The sequence below is a fragment of the Phaseolus vulgaris genome, chromosome 6 (genome assembly GCF_000499845.2).
Source record: "Phaseolus vulgaris cultivar G19833 chromosome 6, P. vulgaris v2.0, whole genome shotgun sequence".
NCBI classification, from domain to species: domain Eukaryota; kingdom Viridiplantae; phylum Streptophyta; class Magnoliopsida; order Fabales; family Fabaceae; genus Phaseolus; species Phaseolus vulgaris.
In genome coordinates, this window is record NC_023754.2 from 2,552,606 (window position 1) to 2,567,175 (window position 14,570).

The 14,570-nt window shown below is 47.7% G+C and overlaps 1 protein-coding gene across 1 annotated transcript; it reads right to left on the reverse strand.

The window, feature by feature from the left end:
* Positions 1-1,459: 1,459 nt before the first annotated feature.
* Positions 1,460-1,876, reverse strand: LOC137833215 (uncharacterized). The gene has a single exon (XM_068641576.1). It carries the CDS (start codon positions 1,874-1,876, stop codon positions 1,460-1,462), a length of 417 nt encoding a protein of 138 aa, XP_068497677.1.
* Between the last annotated feature and the right edge of the window lie 12,694 nt (positions 1,877-14,570).

The following is a 14,570-nucleotide window of genomic DNA, read 5'->3' on the forward strand; positions in this document are numbered from 1 at the left end:
TGTCTGCTTCCGCCTTCTTCACTATATCGAGTGTGTTACCCCCGATGCATTCCTTCATCGTGTTTGACTTCAATTTTTTAGATAGTACGTGACCTTCTCTCTTATCTTTCCGCGATGCATACCCTTCCCTGATCTTTTCACTTAGGCCTCCGATTGATCTTTCTATCTGCGAGGACTCCTCCCCTCGAAGGCGTCGCCTGCCTTGCCATTGCCTAAAGGCAAAGAAGGATTTAGTTTCTACCATGGCCTCATGGTGTCTAGATACTTTGGGACAAAAGTCGCGCTTTGGTGGTCACGCCCATGGAGATGTCTATGCAATGGTACTGTATCGTCCGCGGAGTGTCTAAAACACCAGGGCAACTCAACCTTTTTGCGTTTGGTGCCCACGCCTGAGAAGAGGCCTGCTACAGCAATGTCGTATCGTCCTCAGGGTATCTGACAACGCCAAGGGGAAAATGTTCCAAACATCAGAGGCTGGGGCTAGTTGTTCCTGCCTGAGGAGGGGTCGTCCCGAAGGAAGCCCTCGACCCCTGCTCAGGGACTAGGCACCCAGATTTTTAGCTTTCATCTATTGTCTGATACTGGGGCCAGCTATTCATACCTGAGGAGGGGGCGTCCCGAAGGAATCCCTTAACCCCTGCTCAAGGACTGAGTGCCCGGGTTTTTAACTTATGTCTAACAACTGATACCGGGGCTAGCTGTTCATACTTGAGGAAGGGGTGTCCCGAAGGATTCCCTTAACCCTTGCCCAAGGACTAGGCTTCCGGATTTTATCTTATACTGATATCTGGTACCGGGGCTAGCTGTTCCTACTTGAGAAGGGGGCGTCCCGAAGGAATCCTTTAACCCCTGCTCAAGAACTGAGCGCCCGGGTTTTTAACTTATGTCTAACAACTGATACCGGGGCTAGCTGTTCATACTTGAGGAGGGGATGTCCCGAAGGATTCCCTTAACCCCTGCTCAAGGACTGAGCGCCCGGGTTTTTAACTTACACTGATATCTGGTACCGGGGCTAGCTATTCATACTTGAGGAGGGGGCGTCCCGAAGGAATCCCTTAACCCCTGATCAAGGACTAGGCTCCCGGATTTAAACTTATACTAGACATACCTATTATCTTGCTCTGAATTTGACCTCTGTTTGATTATCTGGTGGCGACGCCTACTTCTAGCGACGCCTTGTTCTAGTGACACCTTATCTTGGCATCGCTATCTTGGCGACACCTTGTCTTGGCAACGCCTTCTCTTGGCGACGCCTAATCTTGGCGACGCCTTGTTCTGGCGAAGCCTTGTCTTGGCGACGCCAACTTTGTCTTTTTCTTCGATCTTTGATTTTACAAGAAAGGGAAAAACTAAGGCAAATATATCTTAAACTTTTCTTTTCTTTATTTGGGTAACCTCATTAAAAAACCCCCGGGAGGGAAAAAGAGTGTCCCCTTTACAAACTTCAACTGGAATAACATCAACTGAAATAAAACTTTAAATTTGCCGCATTCCAGCTACGTGGGATGGGGCCCCCTTCTAAAGTCTCTAGCTTATACGAACCATTCCCTTTGGCCTTGGTTATCCTGAATGACCCCGTCCACTTGGGAGACAACTTGTTTTCTAATTCGTAGGGGTGGGCCTTCCTCATGACCAGATCACCAACCTGGAATTGTCGCAGCTTCACCTTGGAGCTGTACTGACGCTCCACTCTTCTCTTCACCGCCTCAACCTTAATTTTCGCCTCTTCTCTAGCTTCATCTATTAAGTCCAGGTTCACCCTCCTTTCTTCATTGGACTCTTCTGCCACGAAACCTAGGAAGCGAGGCGAGCTTTCGTGGATCTCTACTGGGATCATGGCGTCCGATCCATACACTAAGCTGAAAGGTCTCTCCATGGTGGAAGATTGGGGCGTGGTGTGGTAAGCCCATACAATCCTTGGTACTTCTTCTGCCCACACCCCTTTAGCCTTCTCTAATCTGCGTTTCAAACCCCTCAACAAAACTCTGTTTGCCGACTCGACCTGCCCATTTGTCTGGGGGTGTTCGACTGATGCAAACACCTGCTTGATTCCTACTTCTGTACATAGCTTCCCCAACTGTTGGCTCGCGAACTGGGTGCCATTGTCTGAAATGAGACGCCTTGGCACTCCAAAACGACACACAATGTTCTTCCAAACAAAGTGTTGTACCTTGTGCGCGGTGATCTGTGCCACTGGCTCGGCCTCTATCCATTTGGTGAAGTATTCGATGGCAACGATCAGGTACTTCATCTGTCTTATCGCCAGTGGGAACGGGCCTAGGATATCAACTCCCCAAGTATGGAAGGGCCACAGACTGTATATGGATCTTAGCTCCTCTGGCGGCGCCTTGTGCCAATCAGCGTGCCTCTGGCACTGCTTGCAATGTTGGGCGTATCGTACGCAATCCTCTCTTACTGTTGGCCAGAAGAACCCTGCACGTATCACCTTGGACGCCAAGGATTTTCCTCCCACGTGGCTCCCACAAATACCTTCGTGAAGTTCGGCCATTATCCTGGTGCACGCATCGCCGCTTACGCACGTCAGGATAGGGTGCGTAAACCCATGCCTGAACAATATCCCATCCACTAAGGTGTACCTGGCGGCGTTCCTCTTAATCTTCTTGCCCTCCTCTGGCTCTGCTGGAAGGATTCCATCCGCTAGGTATCGCCTGTAAGGGGTCATCCAAGTGTCGCCTTCCTCCAAAGTGCATACTTGTACACCCCTTTCTTCATCTGGCGAGGCTGCGTAAGTACTGATGCAGGGTGCCCTCGCCGTATCTTGACTCAAAGAACGATGACTCCTTGGTTTTCCTCTTGTTGTACTAACATGAAGGACGTCCACCCTGTTGTCTGCAACGAACTTTCGCGGCATCTTGAGGGTCTCCTGTATTACGGTCCTCTGCCTTCCCCCCTTGCCTGAGCTGGCCAGCTTGGCAAGCAGGTCAGCTCTGGCATTTTGCTCCCTGGGGACATGCACTAGCTCAAACGCAACGAAGGCTCTCTTCAACACCTCGACGTACCTCAAGTATGCGGCCATCTGTGGATCCTTTGCCTGATACTCCCCCGTTACTTGCACTGTAACCAATTGTGAGTCACTCTTTGCCAAGAGGCTCTGAGCACCCATTTCTTTAGCCAATAGCATCCAGCAATCAACGCCTCGTACTCCGCCTGGTTGTTGCTTGCCTTGAAGGCGAAGCGTAAAGCCTGCTCGATCAATACTCCATTAGGCCCTTCCAAGATTATTCCAGCACCACTCCCTTGCTGGTTGGAAGATCCATCCATTGAGAGCATCCACTGTGCCCCTAATTCCACTTCTTGAGGGTCTGCTCCTGGTGAAAGTTCTGCCACGAAGTCAGCATAAACTTGCCCTTTGATGGCCCCCTGGGTTCATATTGGATATCGAACTCTGACAACTCTACCGCCCAGCGAACCATCCTCCCTGCCACATCTGGCTTCTGAAGTACCTTTTGGATAGGGAGGTTTGTTATCACCACCACTGTGAAGCTGTGGAAATAGTGGCGGAGCCTTCGTGCTGAGAATACTACCGCTAGCGCCACTTTCTCTAGTGATTGGTACCTCAATTCTGGGCCTTTTAAGGCCTTGCTCACGAAGTAGATGAGCTTCTGCACCTGGTCTTGCTCCTGGACAAGTACAGAACTGATGGCCCACTCAGTCACCGCAAAGTACAAGCGGAGGGGGACGCCTACTTGTGGCTTGCAAAGCACAGGTGGCGTCGCCAAGTACTCCTTCAACTTGAGAAACGCTGCTTCACACTCGTCTGTCCATGCGAAACGACTATTCCTTTTGAGGCACTGGAAGTAAGGGTGGCCCTTCTCTCCTCCGGTTGATACGAATCTCGATAATGCTGCCATTCGCCTCGTTAGTTGTTGAACTTCTTTCACTGAGGTTGGGCTCCTCATGGTTATGATGGCTGCACACTTGTCAGGATTTGCTTCTATCCCCCTCTCTGTGAGCATGAAACCTAAGAACTTTCCCGCCTCTACGCCAAAAACGCACTTCTCTGGGTTTAACTTGAGGTGATACTTCGATATGGTAGCAAACAGCTCTTCCAGATCAGCTGCATGTTGCCCTCTCTCATGGGAAGTTACCATCATGTCATCTACGTAAGCCTGCACGTTCCTTCCCAGCATGGGTGCAAGGACCTTGTCCATCAGCCTCTGGTAGGTGGCGCCTGCATTTTTCAAACCAAACGGCATCACCTTATAACAGTAACTGCATGTCTCTGTCATGAACGCCGTTTTGCTCTCGTCTATGGGATGCATCTTGATCTGATTGTAACCTGAGAATGCATCCAAGAAACTTAGCATCTCGCAACCCGAGGCGCTATCCACTAATGCATTGATGTTGTTCAGATCTGTGAAGTCAACGCACATCCTCCATTTCCCATTCGCCTTCTTCACTAGAACTACGTTGGCTAACCACTCAGGGTATTGTATCTCCCTGATGTATCCGGCGCTGAGCAGCTTCTATGTTTCCTCCTTCACAACGAGACATCGCTCTTCGTTGAACTTCCTCCTTCTTTGTCTCACAGGGCGAACCTTTGCGTCCATGGTAAGATGGTGGCACAAAAAATCTGGGTCAATACTTGGCATATCCGCCGCAGTCCACGCGAAAGCATCTAGGTGGCGCGAGATTACTGCAGCTACCTCTTCTTGTTCTCCTTGGCTCAGCAAGCGTCCTAATTTGAACACCTTACCCCGTATTTGTCTTTCTACTATGTTATCTTCTGGTCGGGGTCACTCACTCTGCGCATTCTCTAAGCAAGACTCCTTCATGGAGTCCTCTTCCACAGGCGTCGCCCCAAAGGATGCGTCGGGCATCGCCTCCTCCGGCTCTTCTTCTGCGGGCGAGGCCTCTCCACATACTCTTTCCATCGGCGAGGCATCGCCGTATCTTCCTTCTGTACGTGCATCTTCTATAGGCATTGTTCCTAAGGTGGCTTCGACCGGCGTGACTTCGCGGGCGTCGCCTCTTCCAACGGCTCTAACTCCATTTGCGAATTTGAAACGAACGGTCGCTCAATCACCATGACCACACCTCTTTTTGTCTTTAGGCTATTATCATAGCACTTACGGGACTCTTCTTGATTTGACTTGATCAAAATTACCTTACCACTAAGATCTGGTAGCTTCATCTTCATGTGTCGCGTGGAGGACACCACCCTCAATCTGTTGTAGGCTGAGTTGGCGTTGACCACCAAGTACCAGATGCTCTCGGTGCGTGATGCTGCTCCATCAGTGAACGTTGTCCACAGCTCCAAGTAGCCGCGTACCTCTACTGGATTATCTGCAAACCCATACAAGCATCCAGTATAGGGTCTCAAAAGATCGGGGGACAACTGTAGCTTGTTGAAGATTGACCAAAACATGACGTCTGTGGAACTGCCCTGGTCGACGAGGACCCTATGCACCTTCCTTCCTACCGTGACTACTGAAATGACCACTGGGTCATTGTCGTGCGGGACAAAATCCCACAGGTCAGCCCTTGTGAAAACGAGATCTAACTCCCATGGGTCGTTTGGAAATTCCTCTGCAACCGAACTCACTGACCTCACATATTTCTTCCGTTGAGAGGCAGTGGGCCCTCCTCCAGAAAAGCCGCTAGAGATGGTGTGCACTTCTCTGTGAGTCGGAACTTCATGCGCTTGACCTTCCTCTGGCGTTGCCAGGACTATGGTCGTGGTGGACCCAGCAAGATAATCTTTCAAGAAACCATTCTTCACAAGCTCATCCAACTGATAGCCCAGCGCCAAGCAGTTGTTAATATGGTGCCCAAATGCCTCGTGAAATTCACACCATGATTCCTTGTGAGGTCCTAGTACCTTGTCAGACTTCACTGGTTGCCTCAACTTGTCAGCTATGTTGGGCACAACGATGAGGTCTTTGAGTTCCACCACAAAGTTGTGCCTTAGTGGTCTATTTCCCTATCTCCTTCCTTCGGCTCGACCCCTTGGTTGGGCCCTCCTTGTCTCGTAGGTGCGCTTCCTGTCTGGGTTCCTTCTCTCTGTGGCAGTTTCGTGGACCCTAGCAGGTTGTGTGCGTATCTGCGCCCTTAGTCGCGCGGGTGCAACAGTCGTGCACTTCTCGTATGCCTCGCCCTTCGAGGCAATGTGCTCTACCGCCCGACGCCTCACTTCAGCAAAAGTTTTGGGGCGGCTGCGGTTGAGCGATTTGCTAAAAGATCCAGGACACACCCCCTTCCTAAATGCGTACACGATCATGGGCTCGTCTGTGGTACCCACCTTCACAACCTGTGCCCCGAAGCGGCTTATGTACTCCTTCAGAGTTTCCCCTTGGTATTGCTTCACGTCGAAAAGGTCATACGAAACTAGGGCTGGGGCCCTGTTGGCTAAATACTGCTCTCTGAATAGTCGTGAGAGCTGTGCGAAAGACGTGATGTGACCCTCTGGGAGGCTGATGAACCAATCCATAGCCATCCCAGTCAAAGTGCTCATGAAGAGCTTGCACCTTACGGCATCAGAACCGCCTACCAGCATCATTTGTGTGTGGAACGTAGTGAGGTGTGCTTCGGGATCCTCCATCCCTGTGAAGGTTGCTTTGAGCCCCGTAAACGTGTTGGGGATCGTTGTCTCTAGGATCGTCTGTGAGAATAGCGTTGTGAATTCTCTAGGTGGGGAGGCAGCCTCAGGCTCGTCTACATCGCGCCATCCAGGGCGTAACTCCTCGTTGGCTCGGTGGAACTCATCTTTTCTCGCCTGAGAAGCTGCAAGATCCGCCTGCATACGCTCTTGCTCCGCTTTCGATGCTGCCATTGCTTCCTGCAGCCCTTGCATCATGCCCATGAGTTGTTGCATGGTCATCTCTTCACTCCTAGCGCGTGCAAGTCTCGTGGTCATGGCTTTCTGAAAACCCTCTTAACTTACCTGGGTTTTGAGAACTGGAACTGGAAAACTTGTGTGGTGGGACTGATGTTTTATATCGGGCCCCACGGTGGGCGCCAAATGTTCCCGCCGGTTGACCGGGATCGTCTTCGCGCGCGGCTTGTCCTCGCAAGCTAGGGGACCTTCGTTATGCTCCGTCTGGTTATACCTGAAAAGAAGTGAACAAAGGGGCGCCCTTGCGACCGTTTGCACTCCGACGATCAAGTCAGCTAGCGAGAAACATCAAAGTGACACACCCTTGGGAGGTGGTCGGAAAATTGTGCTGAAATGACTAAAAACTGTGTTGCCCTAATTGCCTTGTGCTCACAGTGGGTGCGCAGCGAAAACAACTAGGGTTTGTGCTCTGTGTGACTACAAGAATTAGGTCAAAACTCGGATCCCCTTTCAAATGCCCCAAGGTCCCTTTTTATACATCTTTCATGTTTAAGGCGCGTTAAAGCGCATTGAAAGCGTATAAAAATGTTCCTTGGAATATACGAATCTCAACTTACTTAATGCGTACCTTGGCAAACTTTCCCCGAAACCTTTAATGAGCACGTGGGCATTGCCACGTGCCCCTTCTGACTTGATCGTTTATTCTGTGCAGAGGGCCCCACAGCGCCGCCACCCAACTTAGGGTTTTTCCATCGTGTGAGCCCTCTTCTCTGCGAAGTGCTTCTGTCATGTGGGTTGACTTTTTGGGTGCCAACTGATGCACCCCAATCACTGGTTACTTGCCCTGGGGGTGTATCTACCTTTCTCTCGTACTATACACGTGGTTCTCCCCTGGTCGTGGCCTTCTCATGGGTCGTATCTATACCAGGGTTTCCCAACAGTGACGTGGGTACTTCACGAGTCAGTTTTACCCTCTACTGGTACTAGAACTTATGGCCTTGAAGCCACCTTTCTTTGTTACTGTTCTGAACTGTCGAGGCCTGATGTCTCTCTTGGGCGATGCCTCTAGCGGTTGACCTGCTGACTTTTCTTCTTTGGGTCCCTTGAGGGGTCCCACCATGCGTTGACTTCGACTTTTGGCCAACGCCCGGGGACGGGACGGTACATAAGATCTTAGGGATGTTGTGCCTCATGAAAATGATCCCATTGTGGTCTCGCTTGTTACGGCAGGGAGGATGGTTCACCGGGTGTTGGTCGATCAAGGAAGTTCGGCAGATGTGATGTTTTGGCCGACTTTCGAAAAGTTACAGCTATCCCCTGACTAGCTGAGGCCATATGAGGGCTGCTTATACGGTTTTGTCAGTGATCAAGTGGAGGTCAGGGGGTACATTGAGTTAAGAACGACGTTCACAGATGGGGTGACCTCGTGCACAGAGAAGATCAGGTACCTTGTTGTGAACGCTCCTTCGACATACAATATCCTGTTGGGAAGGCCAACACTCAACAGGATAGGAGTTGTGCCTTCATCGAGGCACATGAAGGTCAAGTTACCTTCAATGGAGGGGGTGGTCATCACCATCCGCTCTGATCAAAAGGAGGCAAAGAAGTGCTATGAAAACAACCTCAAGAACAAAAGATCAGTGTGCCATGTAACCACAACGCCGCCCCCTGGTGTGGAGCCTGAACAGGAAAATCGGCGAGTTGTGGACACGGCATTTGAGGTGGTCGCCGAAGGGGATGTGGTGATGGTGGATGTTGAGGCGAGGTGCAAGAACGCCGCTCGGATCATGGAAAAGAATGACTGCCCGGAAGTCGCTAGGGAGTCAGGGATTGCGAGAACGTTGATCGCCAGTGAGAAGAGGCCTCAACCGGTCGAGGATTGGCTTGAGAAGAAGATTGGCGGCAGAACGTTTAAGCTGGGTGAGACTCGCACTTGGATCGCCACCCATCTCAAGTTTTATTACAATCAAAGCATTGTAAGTAGTGATTAACTCGAACAGTTTAAAGCAGTTTCAGTCAAAACAGCTTTTCAAGGGGGCACTCTTTTTTCCCTGAGGAGGGTTTTTAACGAGGCCACCCAATAAAGAAGGTTTCAAAGTTTATCAAAGTTTCCAAGTTCATTAAGTTTGCATGCTTATCGTTTTTAAGTTTTTGGAAAAGAGACCTTGTCGCCCTTGCGTGATTTAAGGCAACGGTAAATTCAGATCGCGTGCATTCAGTATAAAGTTTTAAGTCTTCATCGCCATCTGGCGGTCGGAGGCACCAGTACAAAGTTTTAAGTCCTCATCGCCATCTGGTGGTCGGAGGCACCAGTATAAAGTTTTAGGTCCTCATCGCCATCTGGCGGTCGGAGGCACCAACATAAAGTTTTAAACCCTCATCACCTCCTGGCGATCGGAGGTGAAAGTTAAGTTTTAAGTCCTCATCGCCACCTGGCGATCGGAGGCACAAGTATAAAGTTTTTTAAGTTTTCATCGCCTTCCGGCGAGAAGAGATTAAAAAGTCCTACTCGCCGTGAGCGAGTGTAGGCGAGAAAAGATTAAAAAGTCCTACTCGCCGTGAGCGAGTGTAGGCGAGAAGAGATTAAAAAGTCCTACTCGCCCTGAGCGAGTGTAGGCGAGAAGAGATTAAAAGGTCCTACTCGCCGTGAACGAGTGTAGGCGAGAAAAGATTAAAAAGACCTACACGCCGTGAGCGAGAATAGGCGAGAAGAGTTTGAAAGTCCTCAGTGCATCCAGGGGAGGAGGAGATGTAACCCCTGGGCAAGTTGAGGCATCAGGAAAAGTCCTTCTCACCCTCAAGTGAGTTCAGGCAAGATGAAACTGAAAAGTCAGGGGTGTTAATGATCTTAAGTATAGGAAAGGAAGGTTGATAGAAGACACATTTTCCCTTGAGTGAAACATCAATATTGACCTAGTAAGACCAGTTAAAAAAGAAGTTAAGGGGTGGCTGGGGAAGGTTCGCAGAGGACACCTCACCACCTAAATCATTGTTCTAAAACTCAGGGAGGTGGAGAAGGATCCGAAAGGCGGCTCTACCCCCAGATGAGGGAACAATGATTTAAGCTATCTCAGATTACAAGACCTCTTTGCGTAAGCAAATTGAGGCAAGTTTGAAAGTCCTCAGTGCATCCAGGGGAGGAGGAGATGTAACCCCTGGGCAAGTTGAGGCATCAGGAAAAGTCCTTCTCACCCTCGAGTGAGTTCAGGCAAGATGAAACTGAAAAGTCAGGGGTGTTAATGATCTTAAGTATGGGAAAGGAAGGTTGATAGAAGACGCCTTTTCCCTTGAGTGAAACATCAATATTGACCTAGTAAGACCAGTTGAAAAAGAAGTTAAAGGATGGCTGAGGAAGGTTCGCAGAGGACACCTCACCATTTAAATCATTGTTCTAAAACTCAGGGAGGTGGAGAAGGATCCGAAAGGCGGCTCTACCCCCAGATGAGGGAACATTGATTTAAGCTATCTCAGGTTAAAGACTCGGGGAAGGTAGAGGGAGATCCGAAAGCCAGCTCTCCTTCCAGTCAAGCAAAGATGTTTCAGTTAAAAGGAAATAGGCGTCGCCACCAGATAATCAAACAGAGGTCAAGTTCAGAGCAAGATGACAGGTATGTCCAGTATGAGTTAAAATCCGAGAGCATAGTCCTTGAGCAGGGGTTAAGGGATTCCTCCGGGACGCCCCTTCCTCAAGTATGAACAGCTAGCCCCGGTATCAGATATCAGTATAAAGTTAAAATCCGGGAGCCTAGTCCTTGATCAGGGGTTAAGGGATTCCTTCGGGACGCCCCCTCCTCAAGTATGAACAGCTAGCCCCGGTATCAGATATCAGTATATAGTTAAAATCCGGGAGCCTAGTCCTTGATCAGGGGTTAAGGGATTCCTTCGGGACGCCTCCTCCTCAAGTATGAACAGCTAGCCCCGGTATCAGATATCAGTGTAAAGTTAAAATCCGGGAGCCTAGTCCTTGATCAAGGGTTAAGGGATTCCTTCGGGACGCCCCCTCCTCAAGTATGAACAACTAGCCCCGGTACCAGATATCAGTATAAGTTAAAAACCCGGGCGCTTGGCCCTTGAGCAGAGGTTAAGGGATTCCTTCGGGACGCACCCTTCTCAGGTATGAATAGCTGGCCCCGGTATCAGACGATAGATGAAAGCTAAAATCTGGGTACTTAGTCCCTGGGCAGGGGTCAAGGGATTCCTTTGGGACGCCCCCTCCTCAGGTAGGAACAACTAGCCCCAGCGTCTGATGTTCAGAACACTTCGCCTTGGTGTTTTTGGACACCCTGGGGACCATACGACGTTGTTGTAGCAGGCCTCTCCTCAGGCGTGGGCACCGAACGCAAAAAGATAAGGGAGCCCTGAGGACACCCAGAGCAGGTCCCTCCTTGAGTGTAGACACCCAACACGGGTGAGATAAGCCCTCCTTGCCCTCAAGCGACGTTGAGGCACCAGAGACGAACAAGTATAGTCTTCCCTTGCCTTCGGGCAATGACAAGGCAAGCGACGCTTTCATGAGGAAGATTCCTCGCAGATACAAAGGCCAAGTAAGTTCCTTGGTGGATAGACCAAGGGAAGGGTACACATCACGACTTAAACGGGAAGAGTAAGAGAGGAGATCACGTGCTACCTAAAGAGTTAAAGTCGAACACAATAACAAGGAGTACCGAAGGTAACGCACGCGATATAGCAAAGAAAGCAGAAGTAGACACAAGTATGCAAAGATAAAGCAAATAAACATTTAGGTAAGGATCAAGAGTTATAGTTACAGATAAAGACCATGACAGATGTAAATTAAGCAAAGGGCAATCACATCATATACACATCAAAATGCCACGTGGACGATAGGGCGAGGCCTTAGTCTTTTTGCTGAAACAAGTTATCAGCTCAAGACTGGGGGCCTTGTGTACTGATCAGGTCATCGGGTGTGATGACGTGGACAAGAGAAAGGTGGGTGGTCAAGAAGTCAACACAGTCGCCGTTTGTGGAAGTGGCGTTCTGCGGTGTACATAGTCGCCGTTTCTGGAAGTGGCGTTCTGCGGTGTACATAGTCGCCGTTTATGGAAGTGGTGTTCTGCGGTGTATATAGTCGTCGTTTATGGAAGTGGCGTTTTGCGGCATACATAATCGGTTGTCGCCGCTTTGTGTGTCACCGACGTGTTAGATAATGGAAGATCAGGTGGTCTGACATCGCCGCAAGGAGCACATCGCCGGATCTCCCAATAAACTTAGTTAAAGTTGTTGAAGGCTCAGAACAGTAAGTTCAAGCGTGTAAGTTCAGTAAGATGATTGTTACGTCAGCATGAGGCGCGAAGGTTAAATGAGTTGGAGTAAACAGCTTGCCCCTCGACGACAGGATTCCCAGAGTGGACATTCGTCGATGGCGAGTTCCTCTCAGTTAGAATGTGCATGGCGTGGCAAAGAGGAAGGTGGCACCTGCGACAAGCGACATCACAGAGATGGTGTACTTTGTTGCATCCGCTACTCCCCTTTGTCAGGTGGTGTACCGTCCCGTCCCCGGGCGTTGACCAGAAGTCAAAGTCAACGCATGGTGGGACCCCTTAAGGGACCCAAGGAAGAAAGTCAACAGATTGACCGCTCGAGTCATCGCCTCGCTGAGTCATCGCCTTGCTGAGGCATCGCCCAAGAAAGGCATCGCCCAAGAGAGGCATCGCCCAATAGAGGCATCGCCCAAAAGAAGGCATCGCCCAAGAGAGGCATCGCCCAAGAGAGGCATCGCCTAAAGAGAGGCATCGCCAAGCAAAGACATCGCTCAAGAGAGGCATCGCCTAAAGAGGGGCGTCGCCAAGTTAAGACGTTGCAAGGAGGCTTCGGGCCTCGACAGTCCAGAATAGTAGCAAGGAGAAGAGAAATGTGGCTTCAAGGCCATAAGTTCTAGCACCAGCAGGGGATATCCTGACTCGTGAAGTATCCACGCCACTGCTGGGAGACCCTGGTACAGATACGACCCATGAGAGGGCCATGATCAGGGGAGAACCACGTGCATGATACGAGAGAAAGGTAGATACACCCCCAGGGCGAGTGACTAGCGATTGGGGCGCATGAGTTGGCACCCAGAAAGTCACCCCACGCGCCAGAAGCACTTCGAAGGAAGGAGGGCCCACACAATGGAATAACCCTAAGTTGGGTTGCGGCGCTATGGGACCCTCTGCGCAGAATAACAATCAAGTCAGAAGGGCACGTGGCAATGCACACGTGCTCATTAAAGGTTTCAGTGAAAGTTTGCCAAGGTAAGCGTTAATTTAGTTTACGTATCAAATGTTTCAAGGCACATTTTTATACGCCTTCAATGCGCTTCAACGCACTTTAAATGCAGAAGGTATATAAAAAGGGGCCTTGGGTCGTTTGAAAAGGGGTCCGAGTTTTGACCTAATTCTCGTAGTTTACACAAAACACAAACCCTAGTTGCTTTTGCTGCGCACCCACTGTGAGCACAAGACAATTAGGGCAACACAGTTTTAATCACTCAGTTATTTCTGACCACCTTCAGAGCATTCGTTTACGGTGTTCCGATACGGAAGTGTGTCACCTTTGATGTTTCTCGCTAGCTGACTTGATCGTCGGAGTGCATACGGCCGCGAGGGCGCCCCTTTGTTCACTTCTTTTCAGGTATCAAAGACGGAGCATAACGAAGGTGCCCTAACTCGCAAGGACAAACCACGTACAAAGACGATCTTGGTCAACCGCCGGGAACAATTTTCTTTTCTTTATATGTTCTTTTATATAGTTATTTTTGTCTTTATTCAATGATAATTTTAATCATTATATTTAATCTCTATTTTCTTATTATAGTTATATCATTTATTTTTTTATAATAATTTTTCAAATTTAATTTTTTAATTTAAAATAATTGTTTAACTGATAAAAAGTAACTTTCAAAAGTTTGTTATTTTTAATGCAAGATCAATCATCAATTCGACCACAAACATAAATTAAAATAGATATTTAAAATAATTTTAAAAAATTATAACAAAATGACATCTTCATCAAATTAAGCCATACTTTAACTATGTTATTTTAAAAAACAAAAATATATATCCAGTATACTCTCAAAATTTAAAAATAAATAAAAATTTAAAATTAATAAATGACCATGTTCAACTTTATTCTATATTAATTTTAGACCTATATAAAAATTATACACTATAAATAACAATTATCTTGATTGAAAACTATAAATACTTATATTATTATATTTGAGTTTGAACAATAAAAATATAAAAGAAAAAATTCCGCAAAAATTAGTTAAGGTTTATAATTATTGAATTATTACTATTTGAGTGATAAAAATCAATGAAATAAATTTAAAAATATTTAACACTTAAAATGTTTGAATTGAAAAGAGAATTTATAAAAAATTTGAGAGAATGAAGATGTAAGAATTTAAGAGATCGACTCATCAATCCGTGTATAAAGGGGATCGGTAGAAACAAAACTAATCTTAAGCATTTGCCTTTGCTTTTCCTCTCTCGAACAGGAGTCAACACAAATTCAAATTTCTTTACATTTTTTTAAAATTTAAACTTTTGTCTAAACAAATTTATCATATTTTAATATTATAAACAATAAATTTAATTTTTTTTTATATTATTATAAATAAATTCACCAAGTCATTTTAATAATTAAAAAAATAAATAACTATCCATTCTGTTTGATTTTCTCTTTTTATCAATAACGAAAATCTTATGAATAAAATATTGTATATAATATTAGTTTGTTTTGTATTACATTTTTACTTATATGGAAAGATTACTAA